At 39.7% G+C, this 18,750-nt stretch overlaps 1 protein-coding gene across 2 annotated transcripts in view; it reads left to right on the top strand.

Annotated features, from left to right (window-relative positions):
• Positions 1–18,750, top strand: part of LOC6565400 (chitin deacetylase 1) — a 39,633-nt gene that overhangs the window by 8,267 nt on the left and 12,616 nt on the right. For both annotated transcript variants that reach the window (XM_032738334.2, XM_001991781.3), the window contains exons 4-5: positions 6,885–7,012; positions 13,190–13,332. In XM_032738334.2, the coding sequence (XP_032594225.1) occupies positions 6,885–7,012; positions 13,190–13,332 (271 nt within the window). The remainder of the gene's footprint in view (positions 1–6,884; positions 7,013–13,189; positions 13,333–18,750) is intronic.

The following is an 18,750-nucleotide window of genomic DNA, read 5'->3' as shown; positions in this document are numbered from 1 at the left end:
TTTGTTGCTTTTGTAGTTGCAAATAGCCATGGGAGTGGTATTAGCTGAAGAAACAATTGAAAGTGCTCCATAAATCAAGCAAACCAAAATTTTAAGTGCTCTCCAAGTAAAACACATATGCATGCCAGATAGAGACGGAGCAAGTGAAAGAAGAGAGCCAATGGCTGGGGACTTCGGACTGGGGATTGGGGATTGTGGAGCAGGTTTTTGTGGCAAATGCCAAGCAGTTTGCTAAACGATTTCAAGTTTGCAGAAGCAAAGTTGTTAACTAAAATAAAAGGCGAAGTTCGACTCTATAGACCAGACCCAAAGTCCAACCAAGGCGAGTCGAGTCGAGTCGAGTCGAGCCGAGCCGCGCAAGCAGCAAGCAGCAAGCAAAAACAAAAACAACTGCAACCAACAAAAAATTACATGGCTAAAACTGAGCTGCAGAGTAGCTGGAAATTTATTGGAAGCTGAAAATAGACTTGAGCATTCTATTAGAAAGACGCAAGCCGCACACGAAGCCCTGGAGATAAACGATTGAATGTGACAGACTTACGGACTACCGAGCAATACAGAAAGGCCCAGAAAGAGAAAGAGAGAGATAGAGAGAGAGAAGGAGAGAGAGAGCATGATTAAAAGAATATGCAATTGGAAGACAAAATAATCGAATCCGACCGGATGTTATGCAATGGGAAGCAATTTTTAGTAAATGTCGCATAATTCATTTATGGCCCGAAAGTAGAATGCCGATATCAAATAAAAACAGAAAGGGGATTGAAACCCACTCGATGGCAATGCATTCAGAGGAATACAAAGAGCACAGCGACAATCACAGCGATAACTTGGCCAAGTGCAAAGTTTGACCCAGCAGTCGGCCAACAATCAGACAGTCAAATCAACTGCTTTGGATGCGACCCAAGCAATCGAGTGCACTTCAAATGGGGCACGAACGCAACCGCTTAGGAATAACCAAGTGCCCCACCAATGTGTGTCTGTGTGTGTGTGTATGTGTTTGTCTGTCTATGTGAAGCTAACATTTATGATTTGGTTACACATACACATTCTAATATACACCTTTAAGTGTGTGAGTTTTCAAGAATATTTGTTCAACTAGTCTTCAGGCCGAACCCAAAATGTTGGTGACAAGTTACATTGAAAACGTATAGCCAAAATATTGAACAAATCAATTACTTTAGGAAGCAACAAATACGCATATTTAATGAAAGTTAATTTTCAAATTATTTTAAATGGTTTTCAAATTTACTGAGTTGCCGCTTTCAAAAATAATAAGGCCTGTACGATTGTACTGATTACTTGCACTATGATTCCAGACACAATATTTTGCTGTATTTATATTAACCCAATACTGATCGAAGTGTACATTATTGTCAATTGCAAAATAAACTTCACTTTTGCTTTTGAAAAGTGTAGAAAAAACTAAAGTTATATTCAAAATTCGGCGGGAAGTATCATATAATGAGAAAAAAAAGCGACCCAGTCGGAATTCAGAATGTGTTAAGAATTACACTTCGGTTAGTAAGCAAATCTTACCGTTTTCTGTACTTTCATAAATGTATGGCATGCATATTGGAGCAATATTTATATTTGAATAAATACACAGTGGCCTAATTTATTTTTGCTTTCTTAATTTTGAGCATTTCAATTATTAATGCGTATACATGAGTGACTAACGTAATACTTAATTATATTGCTGTTTTTCTTTTGCTAATTGTTTTGCCAGAAAATAATGACCCAATGACCAGTGAAGTAACTTACATTAGCGGTGAACACGTACATACATATATATGTAAAAGTACTTTCTCAAAATACAAAACGAATTTAGCTATAAAAAAATAAAAGCAAAAACAAAAGACCACTTAAAAAGTCTTCTGAGACAAATCTACTCTGCACGGTTTCTACTGGGAAGCTGTCTTTCACACACACACACCGCACACCATACACACACACACACACACACCGCACACACACACACACACAGTCTAATATATCGCTGAAATGCAAGCACGCACTTTTGCAGCAGTCAGCAGCGCAGTTGCCGTTAGCAGTCAACGGCGCCGCTGGCATTGGGCTTGCAGTTGGCCACCGTTGTCGGAAGGAAACCGTTTGGAAGAAAGCTACGACAGCTAAAGCATTTGGGATTTGCGTAATACCAACTGGAATTTTGTCTCACATAAATAGCTCTCTGCTCTGACTGTGACGGCGACTGAAAGCCAGCGACCCAGTGTGTGTGTGTGTGTGTGTGTTGCGGGGAGTATGTTGGAGTATAAGAGTAATTATATAAATGACACACACACATACCACACACACACTCACACTCACACACACATATATATATACACATAAAAGCGAGTCGCCGGCTGCCACCCAAAGCCGCATTGCTGTAGCCAAAGTAAAGCAAGGCACGAGCAGAAATATTGCACCGGAGATTAGGTCAAAGCTCTGTGCATACCATTTCTTTTCTTCTCTCTCTTTTTTTTTACTAAACTCACACACACAGTTATCAAAAATAAGAAAAGAACTTGGAATTTGCCAGTAAAGTGCTTGTAGTTTTGATTTTTTATATATACGATACTTATATAATATAATAAATTATTGTAATTTTTAAATTACCTCTTAAATGCTTTTACAAATGCATAAAGCATAATAAACACTTGCAACTGTTGAACAAACTTATCGATGTGAGCGAGAAATGCAACAAAATATATTCAAATACTTCTTAATACTGAGCGACTTTGGCAATGTTTTAAATATGATTCATTGATTGATTGATGAGAATAGAAGTGAAACTGCTCCAGCTGAGTAATGATATGCATATGTATCTTTGGTCTATATGCACATAAGTGTGTGAGCATTAAGTAAGATTTGATTTGCGAGCATACTGAAGAACTCACTGATTGCCTCTAATCGCCTGGCACTTTAATTTGCAAGCCAGCTGGCTGCTACATAAGCCAGACCAGGGATTATGAGCTCTAAAATAGCGAAGCCCCAAACCCCAACAACAACAACAGCAACAGCAACAACAGCAGCAACAGCAACAACAATAACTTCAATGCCTAAGCCCACAGCTTGCAACGCGCCGCACGTCCCCCGACTGGCTTGTCAAAATGCTCAGCTGACGAATTGCTTACGACGCATTCAAAACCCAAATGAATTTGAAATTCTGACAGCAAATGTGCCAACACAAAAAAAAGATAAGCAAAAAGTTGCTTCTTTTCATTATGCGCATGTGTGTGTGTGTGTGTGCGTGTGTGTGTGCGTGTGTGTGTGCGCGTGTGTGTAATGTTGTGGGGTGGGATATGGCTAAGGTATTCTACAATGTATGCAATAAAATGTGCATATAAATGCGATTTTATTTCGTTTTATTTGGATTTGGTGCTCGGCTTCGTTGCTGCCCAGACACAAATTAGAATATTTAAGCCAGTGATCGGGTTGGAAATTCAATAAAATCTGCGTACAAAATACAAAATACTTGTTAGCCAACATGCTGCCTGCTGCAGACACTTACTGTCCAAAATGTATTTGACTACAGCTGCCGACTTGACTGCTCGACAGTTTGACTAGCTTATTTAGCTGCCAACTTGGCCCAAACTATTGACAGTGCGCGTCCAAGCAACTGACAAACTGCTGCTACTGCTGTTTATAAAAATATACATATGTATATATATGTATGTATATATATGTATGTATATATATGTATGCATGTATTTACTATAGTGTCGTATGTAGAGAACTCACACGAGCTGGTAAAATTCGAAGCAATTTTGCACTGAATAGTTTTCAATTTCATAATTCAGTGAGCACGCTCAATGACAGCATTTCAATATTGCTTACACAACAGCAACAACAGTAACAACGACAGCTACAACAAGCAGTTACACAAATAAGCTCCAAACTGTCCGCATTACGTATACGCAACGTATGCAACTTCTGCCCAGCTCTCCGCTCAGCTTTGCTGTTGCTGTTGTCGAGACTGTCGCTGGCAGTGCGAAATGCATAAGACAAAGTTACTAAAAGTGTTTATTACATTTTATTCAATATCTGTATACACACACACACACACACACGCACACACATCAATATTTAAAACCTAACATTAGAGTTATTAATATTTATGGGCATATATTGTGTTTATTATTTTGTTGCTGTGCTTGTTTTGCCATAGTTGTGTCACTTGTTATTTTATTTGATGATGCTATTGCAGTTGACAGTCACTGTTGCCTTGGGCATTACATAAGCCACAAAAAGAAACCTTCGACTCGCATCACAGCCAAGCCCAGAAGCAGCCCCGTTATCCATTGCCCAGTGCGACTTTTGTCCTGATTGCATTCGCATGTGATTTTTGTTGTAGCTTCTGATTTTTTGTCAGTTACAGAATCAACTTTGATGCAGTTAGCGATTATTTAATTGGCTTTCAAGGGGAAGGCGGGGTGTGGAGCGTTTTGTTTGGTTGCATAGCATCCAAATAATGTAATTAAATCGATTTTGTTTGTTAGTCGCGTTTATTGGCAACTGAATATCGAATACTCAACAAATACTCGACGTGACACAGCTAAATAATAAGAGTTTTTTTACTGGTAGCAGGGTCTGTTCGACCCAACCCTATTCGATTCAATTCGAGAATGGGACAGTAGGCAAGGGGTAATAGCTGGGGTTGAGCTTAAGCTCCTGCGCAACGTTTCTGTCAAATTCGTTGGGACGCAAAAGTGCTTGACATCATTAGTTTGTTTTGCATTTGGCAATGTCAAGCGGCATAAGTCCACTTTAAATTGATTGATGATGCTGTCAATGGACCCAGCCATACGGAAACGGAAGTTGACGACCAACTTAAATGGCAACTTCTACGGACAGCTTACTCGTACTATCTCACACACGCGCGCACACACACAGATGGAGATGGCACAAAAAAAAAACATTAAATAATCATTTTTAATTTGCCAAGTTTATTGCGAGTTATCCAGAAGCCATTTCCGCAATTTTCCCATATTGTGTCATTAGTTTTTATAATTGTATAGCTCTTCAGTTGAACACTTTAGATTATAGCTTAGCTAGATGGAAATAAAATTTCATCACTGATATATAGCATTGTTAAGAGCAGAAAGCGCAAAATATATGAATGCTTGACAGCATTAGACACTCAACATGACTTTCAAAACAAGTCAAGTCAAAAACAAAAAATATTTAAGATATTTTCTTATGCAATGTTTGAAATTGCTTTCTTGTATACCCATTAAAAATTAGTGGATTGTGTATTATACAATGTCTCTTATCCGATATCGATTCATATGTTAATCTTATATATCAATCAGAATGCTTTGTCTTTAAAATTGTGGCTTTTAATTGCTATCGAAAATGTTCTGATATTCGTGAAAGGGTTGCATTTATCGATAAAATGATCAAATATGATCTGCGCGGGATATTTGAGATTTTATATCCCAAATTTAAAGTCCCTATCTCTTACAGTCTCAGAGATCCGTCTGTTCATACAGATGGATCTATATATATCCTTCCACTACAAAATTTTTACCGATATTCCATATTCAGGCTATAAACTATAAAAAGCCGATTTGATCTCTTTTTTTTTGTATTTCTTGCCTACATGGTTTTATTACAGGGTATCTGCTAGTTGGTCGCTTTCAACTAGACTACGCTTGTTTCATTTCATTTGACAGGAATGCACAACAGCATTGCGACAGCAATAACAAATAAGCTGAATCTGAAACTGCAACCGAGGCTACGCTGCTGTCCTTGCTATTGAAAATGCGCAGCCGACAGCTTACTGACAGCAAGTTGCACTTGTTCCTTATGCGTGGAGTTGTCACCCAAAGTGATCTGTGAGGCAACCAAAGTAACAGTGACGGTGGGGGTGGGAGAAGGGGCGCAGTGGCGGAAGGAAATAGTGCTGATTTCGCTGCAATGAGTGCCGTTAATTAAGTTCGGCTGCTTTGCGGCAAGCAGCACAAAATTATGGTTTTTGCGGCTTCTTGATTTATGGCTAATCCGTGTCGAGTCGGCCTGAAGGATGTCGTGATAGTGAGCAACGAGCATATCCAGTGATTGAGCGCAGCAAGGCGCAGCTGATGCATATAATATTTGTGGCCAGTTACCGGGGTGTAGCCCAGCGCATACCTAATGCCTGCCTTTACCCATTGAATTTGAATCTGGCTTTCGTCTCTCAACACATGTGCATGAGCGACCTTCTGTTTTGTGGACTTTAAGTGAATTTGTTTACTCGATCACAGAACAACAACAACAAAAGAAATGCCAATCGAATTCCATTGAGTTTTGCCAGGCACACAAATGCACACCCACACACCCACACACACACACGCACACACACACACACAAGTGTTATGCCCAACGCCCACATATGCAAATAGTCGTGCCAAAATGATGCCCCGAACGGTTTCGTTTTTTCTTTCTCTTTTCTTTTTTTGGGGGGGGTTTGTGTGTTTGTGCTTTCTGCAGAGTTGTGCTGTTTGGTAACAAGGCAGTTTGAGGTAGCTAGGATATAACCCATGGCTATTTGAATTTCGCTCTTTCTCCCTGGCTCGTTGTTAACTTTCTTTTAACTTGTTTCTTGCACATTTTGTACGTTGTTTGGCTGGCTACCTGCTGCCTTATTGATATTTGTATTGTATTGTGTTATTTTGTTGACTTTTAACTTTCGAGATGCTCTCCTCTCTCTCTCTATCTCTCTTTCTTTCTGTCTCTGTCTCGCTGTGTCTCCCATTGTGGCATTCGATTGGCAGAGTGCAATTTTGCTCGCATATCCAAATCGATTTTAAATAATTTCGTAGCTAATTTGCGCAACAAGCCCACAAAGCAATTACCCGTTGAGTGTTGCAACACATTTTCATTTACGTCTATCGTCTTTGCAGCACCTGCACCGGCAACGGATGCGCCAGCCGACACTGCTCAGCGCTGCAACACAGAGGAGTGCCAGCTGCCCTACTGCTTCTGCTCCAAGGATGGCACCCAGGTGCCTGGCGAACTGGAGGCTGAAAAGGTAAGTCCAACGTCCAACCCATTTCCATCTAACCAGCCAGCATTTAACTCACTCTTCTATTATATATATCAAGCGTGTTTTAGTTTCTACTTTTTTTTTTTTTTTTGGTTTTTGTATTTTTTTGCTGGCCTTTAAGTGTTAATTTGCAAAGCGATAAATTTTGGAGTGCATTGACAGCTTTTATTTTTACGACACAGAGCAGCACAGGACTATGCCAGCTGCGCCTTTGTATAGAGATGGGACGGGGTGGGGTGGGATGGGATGGGATGGGATGGGATGGTGACAATAGGGGGTATATGTATATGTCTGTATATTGTTTAAGTTTGGCTTCGGCCTCGTTTTGAGTTTGGGTACTGCTCTGGCCATAAATCTGTGTATATGCATTCGGCTGCTGTTATCGCTACTTTGCATAAGGAAATTGTACTGTTGTCTTTGCCATTTGTTGTGCCATTCGTTGCATATGTGTCATAGTTTCAGTTGTTGTTTTTCACACTGTTGTTATTAATGTTGTTGCTATTGAGGTTGCAGTCATTGCTGCTGTTCCTGTTGATTCGAATATCCTGTTTAATAACTCCGGTCTGTTTATTTGGCCAAGAGTTATGAGCTCAAACACAAAAAAAGACTCGAAGTAGATCGTAAAATTACGTGAAAGCAAAGTTTTTGCAAAATGGCAGCAAAAACTCTGCAAGCATTACCACTACGTATGCGTAAAATGTGAATAAATATTTTAATAGATGCATAACTGAAAATCACACACAAAAAGTTGCAAAGACAACAATGAGAATTAACGTTTGATAGCTAGTAAAAAAAAAAGCAATTAATTAGGCATATAATATGAAGTTTATTAAGGTGTAAAATAGATATATCCTGAATATAATCACTTGCACTCCATCAGATACATCTGTACAAACTCAAATCTTGCGTTTGTGCTAATAGCCGCATAGTTATGTAGATACACTTAAGTGTATAAATAAACTGATTGATGTGAGGATAAATATAGAATTGAACAACAATGTTGAGGAAACAAATATCTTATATACGTCAAAAAAATTACCCTTCCATCGATATAAAGCTTAGAATAACCCTGATAAGATTGATGGGCAGACACAACACGTATGTACATAAATACAGAGATACCCAAATAGCCAGTACAAAAGTCAACAATGTAAATAGAGATAATGCATAATTATTTGAATATTAAATTGATGCGATTATTATGTATATGTATGCTATATATATATCTATGTGTGTACATGACATATCTATGAATATGCCCCACTGATAATATATATTTGGATACTCAGAGCTATTCCAATTATGTTGCTTTCACACTTTAAAATTCAACGCTCCCTCGACAATTTTGGGCAGGACGAAAAATAATATTAGCTCTATTGTGTCTGTGTGTGTATGTGTGTGTGTGTGTGTGTGTGTGTGTGTGTTTATTGTGTGCATGTGTAGTTGATTTAGTGTCCCAGCGTGATTGTGTGTGTTCTGTGCGGACTGTCAATTGACAGACAGTTTGAAGTGCACATTAGTTGTGGTTTCGCATGCACGATAATAGCAATGCTAAACAACAACAAAAACTACACACATAAGCAAATGATTCCGGAAAATTGAACAAACATTTAAATACTCTTTAATCTACCTCTATAGAAATTAAAGTTCAGACCTTTAACTCTTCAATTATCTGAAGCTATGTACAATTATTCTTTTCATACATACAACTCATTATCCTACCTCTTCCCGATAAGAGTTCTCGTCCACTATCTTATCTTTGTGAAATTAAATACTCAGTGGCTTCAAATATAAATCTTATAATGCCATATTTCACGTGTTCTCAAAGCAACCGTCTCTTCATTTAATCAATATTATCAATACTAACTTATCTAAGCAATAGCAAATGTGATAAACTTATCTTAATCCGCTGGGAATTCACTCATTTTCCTATCCTTTCTCTATAGTAGGTTTCTCTCTCTCTCTCTCTCTCTCTCTCTGTCTCTCTCTCTTTATCCGTTTATATCTGCCCTTTTCAAGTATTACTTTCCTTATTACTGGCTACTAACGCCTACTACTTATGCGTCTATATTGTTGTTTTTAATTCTGAATTTCCTCCAATCTCAATAAATGTTGTACCATTTTAATTGGAAAGTTTTACTCCGTTACAAATATGTTTTTTGCTGTTATTTTTCCGTTCGAGATTCGTCTTCAGAGAGAGATTCATGGCGTCGGTTCAGTCAGCCGTGGAGCTTTAAAATATTCAATATATAAGAAGAGGTCTCCAAACAACACACAATTCTTTATTTAATTTTTATTTTTTTGTAAATTAATTACTCTTTTTTTCGAGGCAACAATTGATGTAAGAGTTGCTAGGACGACTTTTAAGTAATTTGTACTCGTATTGATTTAGAAATTTGGTGACTTGTTGTAAATTGCATGGCAAATGAGAGCGGTCCGAAAGTGGCAAAGGGTAATGAAAGCTAAATACGAGCAGAAAGCTGCGGAAGTTTATGTGGCGACGGCGACGGCGACGGCGACGTCGGCATCGGCAGAGGCGTCGAAATACTCGGCCGATTTTCAACATGAACGCAAAACGCAAATACACAACACTAACACAAACACAAACAAATCGCAAGTGAGCCACTTAATTTCCAAATTGAAATATATGTGCGAGTATGTGTTCGTGTCTGTGTGTGTGTGTGTGTGTGTGTCTGCTGTCGCATTGTCTGAATTACCCTCCTGCTGTGGCACCCCTTTCCCTGTTGCGCCTCTGCGCCTCTTGCGCCTCTTGCGCCTCTTGTCGCCTTTGTTTAAGGGTCTGTGCGGCGAGAGTGCTTATTTAAGTGTTATTAGCGCTTACATGTGTTTACCCCACGCCCTCAACCCCCTCCCCTCCCCTACGCCCACCGACCCACAGACCCAAAACAAAACGATTTCAATTTCTGACAGCCTGTTTGTACTTCTTTGCATGTGTGCGTTTGTGTGTGTGTGTGCGTGTGTGTGTGTGTGTGTGTGTTTGAGCGTATAGTTATAATTAATACCATCTCAATTAACCGCAAACAAGCGGTTAATTTGTGTGCACATTTGCCCAAAACTCTTCTAGGCCATCTGACATTACGCTTTCCAATCACATTTTCCGATAATCGTCGATAATCAATTTCGCAGCGCGGTCAATTTCCGCAGCCAAAGTGCACTGGCATCGAACTATACGCAAATGTTTGAAATGCCTTATTGGCCAGCATGCTCGACTGGCATATACCCAGTAAATGGCTGGAAATCAGCGCTTTTTGCACTTCGTTTCACTTGTCTGTGCGTAACCAAGAAGCCGTCAAGTCGATCCAAGAAAAAGCGAGATGTCGTTAAATAAAACGCTTTGCACAATTTGAATGCGAATCCAATTTGAGTTAAGCTTTCACAAAGTAAAAGATAAAGAAAACTGAGATGAAAGCGCTGACTGTCAACAAAAACTTATCATAGAGCTTCTCGAGTAAAACGGTGAATGTGGATGGAGAGGAGAGTGCTCGAAGGAGGGGGAGTGGTAGGTAGAGGTGGTAGATTTCTGCTTAAGGGTACTGCATTTATGCGCAACTGCAATCACTCAATCAATGAGCCGCTCAATTGTCGCCGCGATTGAGCAACTAAGCTATGCAAATTTGCATCACAAACACGCCAAAAAGAATTGGCATCCAACCCACTTACTGGAACAGCATCAAAAACCCATCTATCATCCATTTTCTAGTGCTGAACGAGTTCGTCGAGCAAACTTCTGTCTTTCAGGCAAAGGTGCTTGTCAACTGTCTACTGTCTATGTGCCATATTTGCTCAAAGACTGAAGTGCAAACTTGAGTCACATTAAGCACAAATTATCAACGTACACAGTGGCACAGGGGCTAAGACAATAGGGGATAAGGCGATAAGAGGGGCGGATGTAGATGGAGTGGTGGTGGGTGGAGGGTGGGGGGTGCTGTAAAGTAGATTGCCAGCAAAGGAGATCGAAGCGGAGTCCTTGCAGTCGTGTCCAGCTTTTGAATCGCCAATCTATTAAAAGTACTGAACTCTAAAATTGTTTGCACACAACTTTTGACGAGACTAAAAATCAGTCATTTTCCATTTACAAAATAGAAAATGTTTCAAAAACTCAGTAATTAAATGGAGAGCACATTTTCATTATAAATTATATAAATATATATATATATATATATTTGTTATTCCGGTTTGTTTGCTCATCGTTAAAGATTAGACTTAAGCTTACACTCATTAAGTTATTTAATCCAATGGTGCAAAGAACGATGTATGTTTTTGCGATTATTCTTAGAAACTATCAACCATATTTTAGTGTTTTATGGCTCTATCTGGTCATTCGTTATATTTGCAATAATAATTTGACGATGATATTAATTCACTGAAAAGTGGAATAAAACCCGCAAATGCTGTTGATTTGCCCCATCTTTTGCAGAGACAACTTCCAAAAAGGGAGGCAGGCGAAAGGCAAAGGCAAATGCAAATGCAAAGGCATACTACAAAAAAACGCAGTGAAAGGAAGCGATGTCAAATCGATGCGCAAATTTCAATTCTCGCAGAAAGCGGCATCGTCATCATCAACATCATCATCAGCAGCATCATCATCAGAATCATCAGTTATCTTAAGCTGACCAACGTTCGATGTTTTCGAGTGCTTCACGCCTCTGCATAATTTTGCCAGCTCAGGCTGCATGATGTAGAGTGGCAGAAGGGAAACGCAGAGTTGGCCAGATAGATGGCTAGATAGATGGATAGCTGGATAGATAGAGATACGGTCAATTGTCGACTACGGCCAACAGTCTGTTGGTTGAGGCTTGTGTTAGCCGGCCAACATTCATATTGCATTTGAACATTAATTCTTTTTATGTGTTCCACAATGAGAGTTAAGTGCCGCCGACGACACCGTTGCCCGTGCCTCTCCTCTTTATGTGCAGCTCTATCCAAATGCATTTCGGCTGCCACCTCGACAGCAATTGCCATTCAACGCTGCTTTATGCTGATCGCATTCGATTTTCATTTCACAACCCGCCCTCGGCTGAGTCTTATGACTTTGGCATGCACTTTGTAAACGTTCATTTTTTATGTAATGCTCCTTATTATGTTTAATGTTTATAATTCTCTCATTGATACCGCTTAGTATTTTTTCCCATCGGTAGGAATTGTCTGTAAATAGACATAAAATCTTTGTATATATTAGTAAAACTATCGCACTTAGGTTGGAATCCAGAATTTCTTATTTTTAGTGCATTACTTGGTGCGATACTTTAAAATAATGATCTTTAAGATCAAATTGGATATCCAAAGATGATTGCTTCAATTGCTAGTCCTTTATAAAATGACCAATCGAAAATCAATAAAAGTAATCTTATCATTTTGAAGGGTGTTCAAAGTGCGTTGAGCTGTCGAATTATGTGTTGGGCGCTGCTTGTTTTTATGGTGCGTCATTTCTTTTCGGTTCGCAATTGCAGCGGTCTTTGATTATGGAATTGCACTTAAAGTGTTGCAAGCTGCTTTTGGAGACGCCACACAGAACGTCGCCCGTTGGGAATTCAATGCATCACGGGGTGGCAATTTTTGTAATGGAATTGCTCTGCTTTACCACTCGTTAAACTTATTGCTGTTGTTGAAACGGTTGTTGCCACTGCCACTGCCACTGCCAGTGCCAGTGCCACTACTGTTGCTATAGCTGCTGCTATATTGATAGTAACTCACTTTTGGCTTTTGCGCAGCTATGTCAGCATGGATCTGCATTTTCGCGACCTGGTTAACAGCATACCCACTAATTATGTTTAAATCTCAAGTTCTAAGTAGCAAATGGCGGTCGTTGCGTATACGCCGCGTTAGCAGCAGGCCGCAAGTTTAAGCTCAGCCAGGCGCAACGCTGCTTTTGCTGTGGCTACCAATGTCAATGCATGTCCCGCGATTTTTGATGCCTGGAGATTCACTAATTGGGCCGAAAGACTCACACACACACACCGCACACACACACACACACACCCAGCAAAAAGCAAATGTGCATGTTATATAATTAAGAGCTCTTTTCTGGTGGTCTTGCCAATTAACATTTAATACATACATACATACATACATATACATACATATAGATATGTGACTTTTGCAATGGCATACAACAGTTTTCCTGCTTACCCTATATTTCAGATACCTCAAATTATAATGTTGACATTTGATGGCGCCGTCAATTTGAATAATTACGATCATTATCAGAAGATCTTCAATGGCAAGCGCCAAAATCCCAATGGCTGCAAGATTCGTGGCACGTTCTTCTTATCCCACGAATACAGGTAACTATAAACTATATACTAGATTCCCTATATATATATATATATTATGAGCGTATTAATTATTTCAAGGAGCTCTTTATCAGTCACGCAGCTAGCAATTTAATAAGCCAGTTGAAAGTTGGCCTCAAACTAAATTTGACTAAATTATATTAATTACGTTTGGCAATATGATGCATACGCCTTTCTGATGCTGCTGATGCTGATGCTGCTGCTGCTGTTGCTGTTGCTGCTGTTGCTGTTGCAATGTCTTCATTGGCAAAGCAATTCGTTGCAAGTCAAGTCATCCATTTGCCGCACAGACGGGCAAAGTTTTGTGCAACGTTGTGCAATATACTTGTCACATGCTTGCCACGCCCCAAAAAAACTACCACTTGCCATACGTCAGTCAGTCAGTCAGTCAGTCAGTCAGTCAGTCAGTCAGTCAGTGAGTCAGTTAGGCAGTCAGGCAGCCAGTCGTCGGTCTCTGCTCTACTAATTGTTGTTGATAAATTGGGGCTGACAAAGTTATGTCAACTGCAAAACGAATTTTCGCGAAAATATATGAACTACATTTTGACAGACTTATAAAAACGGCACTTCACAAAGCGCACACCAGACACACACACACACACACACACACAGCATCAGCGCACACTAAAAACACACACACACACACACACATATATATATATATACACACACGTACATCAGCTCAGAGCACACAACAAAGTAAAGTCCCAACAAGAAGCAGAAGATGCAGATGCAGTTGCTGTGGAATATAAAGCGGCAGTTGTAGATAAAGACACAACAGCGCACATCGACCAAAACTGACGTACCACACTGGGTCAATAAGCGCAATTTGTTGTCTAAATTTGCTCGCTAAATCAAATAGGAATCAAATGAAATCAACTCAATTATGTATGGATTCAAGTTTTGGAAACTTACAAATTTAGTTGGCTTGGCCACAGTTCGTTGGCAGACAGCACAAATCTGTATTATGTGAAAAAAATTGAATATATATTACATTTAACAAGCATTATGAATTTTAAGTAAATCAAAAGGCATCATAGTCAGAATATTCAAACTAATATATACTGCTGCTTAAGTTATCGCTTAGAAAAACATGACAAGACCTAAATTGGATACATTGAAAATGTATTGATAGAAAATGATCGAAATGGCAATAAGAAAACTCGAAAATTGATTACTTAACCTCACTTTTTTGACTTGCAATTCAATAATATTTATTTCCAATTGGAACCAATTAAATAATATAAATACTTTGTCAGAATTTCACCAATTTATAGCTAGACGTAATTATATTGCTGATAGATGTTGAAAAAATCAGTTTTTGTGGTTTCTCCGAATTAACAAAATAGTAATAATTTAACGATACGAAATTGAAACGAGTTAACGCAAAATAAACTTCGACTTAGACTGATCTATGGCACTTGAAGGTTAATCGACTATAATCGTTAATCATTCAGTCGAAAAATTGTGTGCATGGTGACCACTGTGCAACTCACGTTGGAAAACTAAGTAAGCGGCAACAGTCAAAAAATTTGCGAACCGAGCGTGAACAGCAAAAATCTTGAGTGAAGTTTAAAAGCTTTTTTCTAGAAGTAGTAAATGAAGAAGAAGATGAAGAAGAAGAAAAAGAAGAAGAAGACTAGCGGCGCGGTAAAGAAATATGCAGAAGGCAAAGACGACAGGGAGGCAAAGATGGCAGCAATTTTGAAGTTGAATTGAAATGTGCTGAATGGCGGTAATTGCCTGAATATGTTACACATGCACACACACATGAGTAAGCTAATGTGCTTATATATATATATATACATTTTTATATATATATATATATATATGTATGTTTATATGCATCTTTGTATATACTATTTGTACATGTACTCCTGCAAATCATTTTTATGCTTTTGCCTGAGCAATAAAAAGAGACACTACCATTCATTCATTCCACTTTTTTTCGGTTGCTTGCTTTTTTTCCGATTTTTTTTCTTTCGATTTCATTTTTTTTTTTTTTTTGTTTGCAACAAAAAGCCAAGCAGCAACAGCACATAAATAGTGGGGAGCTGCAACAGTCGCAGTCACAAGTGGCGAGCTCTTTAGTGCGGAAATGATTTAATGCGCTTCGCAGCTCTTCATCTTATTTTGTTAAGATTTTTTGCCAGTGCCTTCGGGTATGATGGTGATGATTTTGATTTGGCATGCAGAGCTTCCAGTTTCCACTTTCCAGCTCGTTGAAACTAGCAGCGCCGCGAAGTATGCATCGTTTTTGTATTCTTTTGTTTGGTTTTGTTTGCGGTCATTGAGGCAATTAGTTTCCACTGAATACATATGTACATCTCCCTCTTTCTAATTGTGGTCGCCTGAATGCCATACTCAAGTTGAGATATGAGGTATGAATGACAGCGTCGATTTTCTACTGTTTCCTGCTCTTCCAAAATGATGCTGTCAGATAAGTGAAATGCTAACTATAAACATAAATATATATATATGTGTATATATATGATTTTACTTTGGCCGGCAGTCTCAAGAAGTTGAATTTATGCCAAGAGTGCAGTTGCCTAAATCCATTCTCAATCAGCACTTTACCCCCTAAGCCGTCAAGTGAATTGGGACTAAGTTAATTCGTTTTTTTCTGCTTAAAATATGCAATTTAGTTGCTATTGCCGGCACGAACTCAATGGCAACTGCGAATTGCCAACTGTTGGATGAGAGCAAGGAGTTTTTGAGAACTGCATACTGAAAATTGAAAACTGCGAGCTATTTGCTGTTTGTACACCAAAATGTCACTGATAACGAACTTTCTTGCTATTCGATGCTGCTGCGGATTAGAAACAATCAGGCAATTGCCACAGGACTTGTACACTTTCCGACTGTGGCTGCGACTTAAAGGCAGACATACACACGCACACACACACACACACACACACACACACACATGTACACATAAATGCAGCGCAGATGGAGACAATTTTGTTCATTCGTATTTGGCTTTGGCAAACTGCAAAAGCCAAAGAAAAAATTAAGAACAATGGTGAAGCAAACTTTTTGCGCAGCAATTTAATTGCAGGCAAAAACTTTTAACTAACTAACAAGCCACAAACTAGGCAACACCTCAGTGCACACACAGTAACACACACACACACACACACACACACACACACACACACACACACAAACGCTCACACCCACAAAATTGTACGACCAACCCCGGAACAAGTCTAAGCAAAAGCGACTCGGGCAAAATCTAATTTTCAAACATTTACGTTTTCATTTTACTTGTTAACAATATACTAAAAACTGGCTCCAACCGCAAATCTTGAAGCAAGTTCGTTCAGCTGGACTGCAGCGGATGTGAGTGGAGCTGGAGGAGCTGGAGGTGATGGTGGTGATGGTGGTGATGGTGTGGGTGCCTGTTGGTGTTCTGTGGCCAAAGAGCGGGTGCCAAGTGCTGTGCAGACTGACAATTGCTGCATTTGCTACATAAACATGAGCGACTTCTTTGAGCGCTTGCACATAACCGTTTCGCAACCGATTCGCTTCCGTTTCACCGTTTCGCCAAATTGAAATTGAATGGCGTGTAAAACTTTTTGCCCACTGCAATCGAATCCTGCTTCAGGGCATGATCGATGTGCCATGAATAGAAACTAGACAACGCGATGCAAATTGCACTCAGGTGATTTTGTGATTGTTTAAGTGAATTTCAGCATATTTTACACTCGATTAATTGATTGGGCTTGAGCTGTTGGTTGGCTCATTTGTCGCACATCAATTAGCTGTTGTCTATTACGTATTGGATGCCACAAAATACTCACACACACACACATACAGCGAGCAAGTGGAGTGCTCAAGCCAGACCCAGATGCCGCCACAATTTGGCCCACTAAGCTGTAGTGTTAAATGCAGGCCACAGTTCAGTTTGAGTGGCATTTGTAATGCCTGTCCGTGTGTGCCGCTGTGTGTGTGTGTGTCCGTGTTTCAGATTATATTTCATTACATGCCCAACACCGCTTAACCTTTGATGGATTATAATACGCAACCAGAGCTGCAGGCAATTACACAAGGATCATTGTCGTCCTGAACTACCAGACAAATAAACTAAACTAAACTAAACTAAACTGAGCTAAACTGAAATGGACGAGACTGAACTGGGGCTGAATCGAGGCTGCTGTGCAGTGAACCTTGGCACGTGTAATCAACACCTTGACATTTAAAATTTCCATAACGCTTGCAGTCCACAACGTTTGAAAGCGGCTGGCAACGTGACCGTAACCAAAATCTGTTTAATATCCAAGTCATTCGCAACATGGCCTAAACCACTTTGCCTGTCCACCCGCCCCAGCCTGTCATAAGTAGCTGCGGGCACAACACTCGCGTCTGCTGCCGTTGTTTAAAACTTTGTTGTAGCTATTACCTACTCACACACACAACCACACACACAGACACACACACACGCAGAGGCTTTTAACAAAAGTTAATTTTTTGTATCCACATCCCTAACGCTTGATGTTAATATCGCTCGGCAGCGACTTGCCAGCGGCTTGCCTAACCAGTGCAATAGCATCAAAGACAGTGACTCCACAAGCCTAGGGAGCAAAGAGAAGCCACCTCCATTTCCCAAAAACCACATCTACCCACCCCTACCAGTTGGCTTGTTGTGGCACAGTGTGTGACAACATAAATAATAACGTCAAAGAACAACAAGAAGCGCAATTAGAGTCTGAAAATGCTTACCCGTATATCGATAAATAATGTGGCACTATTTATCGATATACAATTAATTTTTAAGCTTTAAGGCACAATTGATTGTGCAGGGTAATTTTGATCTTTAACCATGAGCACAATTACATTTATCACAAATTGATTATTAATATTTGCTGTAACTGTAAGTGTCTACTTTTGTGTCACTGTGCAGAGCATAACTTTCGATTTTATGCCCTGACAGTACCTTGACTTCATCCAGCTGCTGGGCAGACTGCCATTTCTAAGCGCCACCGCGCAAAATGTCAGCGACAGGCACGTTGCCATCCTTGATACTTGGTCTGGCGCCAGTTTTGGCTTTCAACTTTTTAAATGACCCGAACAACTTTTGAAACTGCGACCTGCCCATCCCCATCCCCATCCACACCAATGTCGACGCTAAATTCTTCTTCAAGTAACAGAAAATAACAAGAGCAGTGGTCGCCACACGTTGCAACTCAAAACTTTCCATCAAGTTGCTGGAAAAGCAGCCTAGCTGCATCTGCAAGTTAAGTAAATACCGCTGCATAACTTTTCATTGGCAATTATGCATATTTTTTGCTTAATTTGCTTAAACGGTTTTCGTTCACTGTACTCAATCTTTATATCTCTTTTTCACTCTTCCTCGCTCTCTCTCTCTCTCTCTCTCTCTCTCTCTCTCTCTCTCTCTCTCTGTCTCTC

The sequence above is a fragment of the Drosophila grimshawi genome, unplaced genomic scaffold (assembly GCF_018153295.1).
Source record: "Drosophila grimshawi isolate 15287-2541.00 unplaced genomic scaffold, ASM1815329v1 contig_848, whole genome shotgun sequence".
Classification (NCBI taxonomy): Eukaryota; Metazoa; Arthropoda; class Insecta; order Diptera; family Drosophilidae; genus Drosophila; species Drosophila grimshawi.
This window is presented reverse-complemented; position numbering and strand designations above follow the sequence as displayed.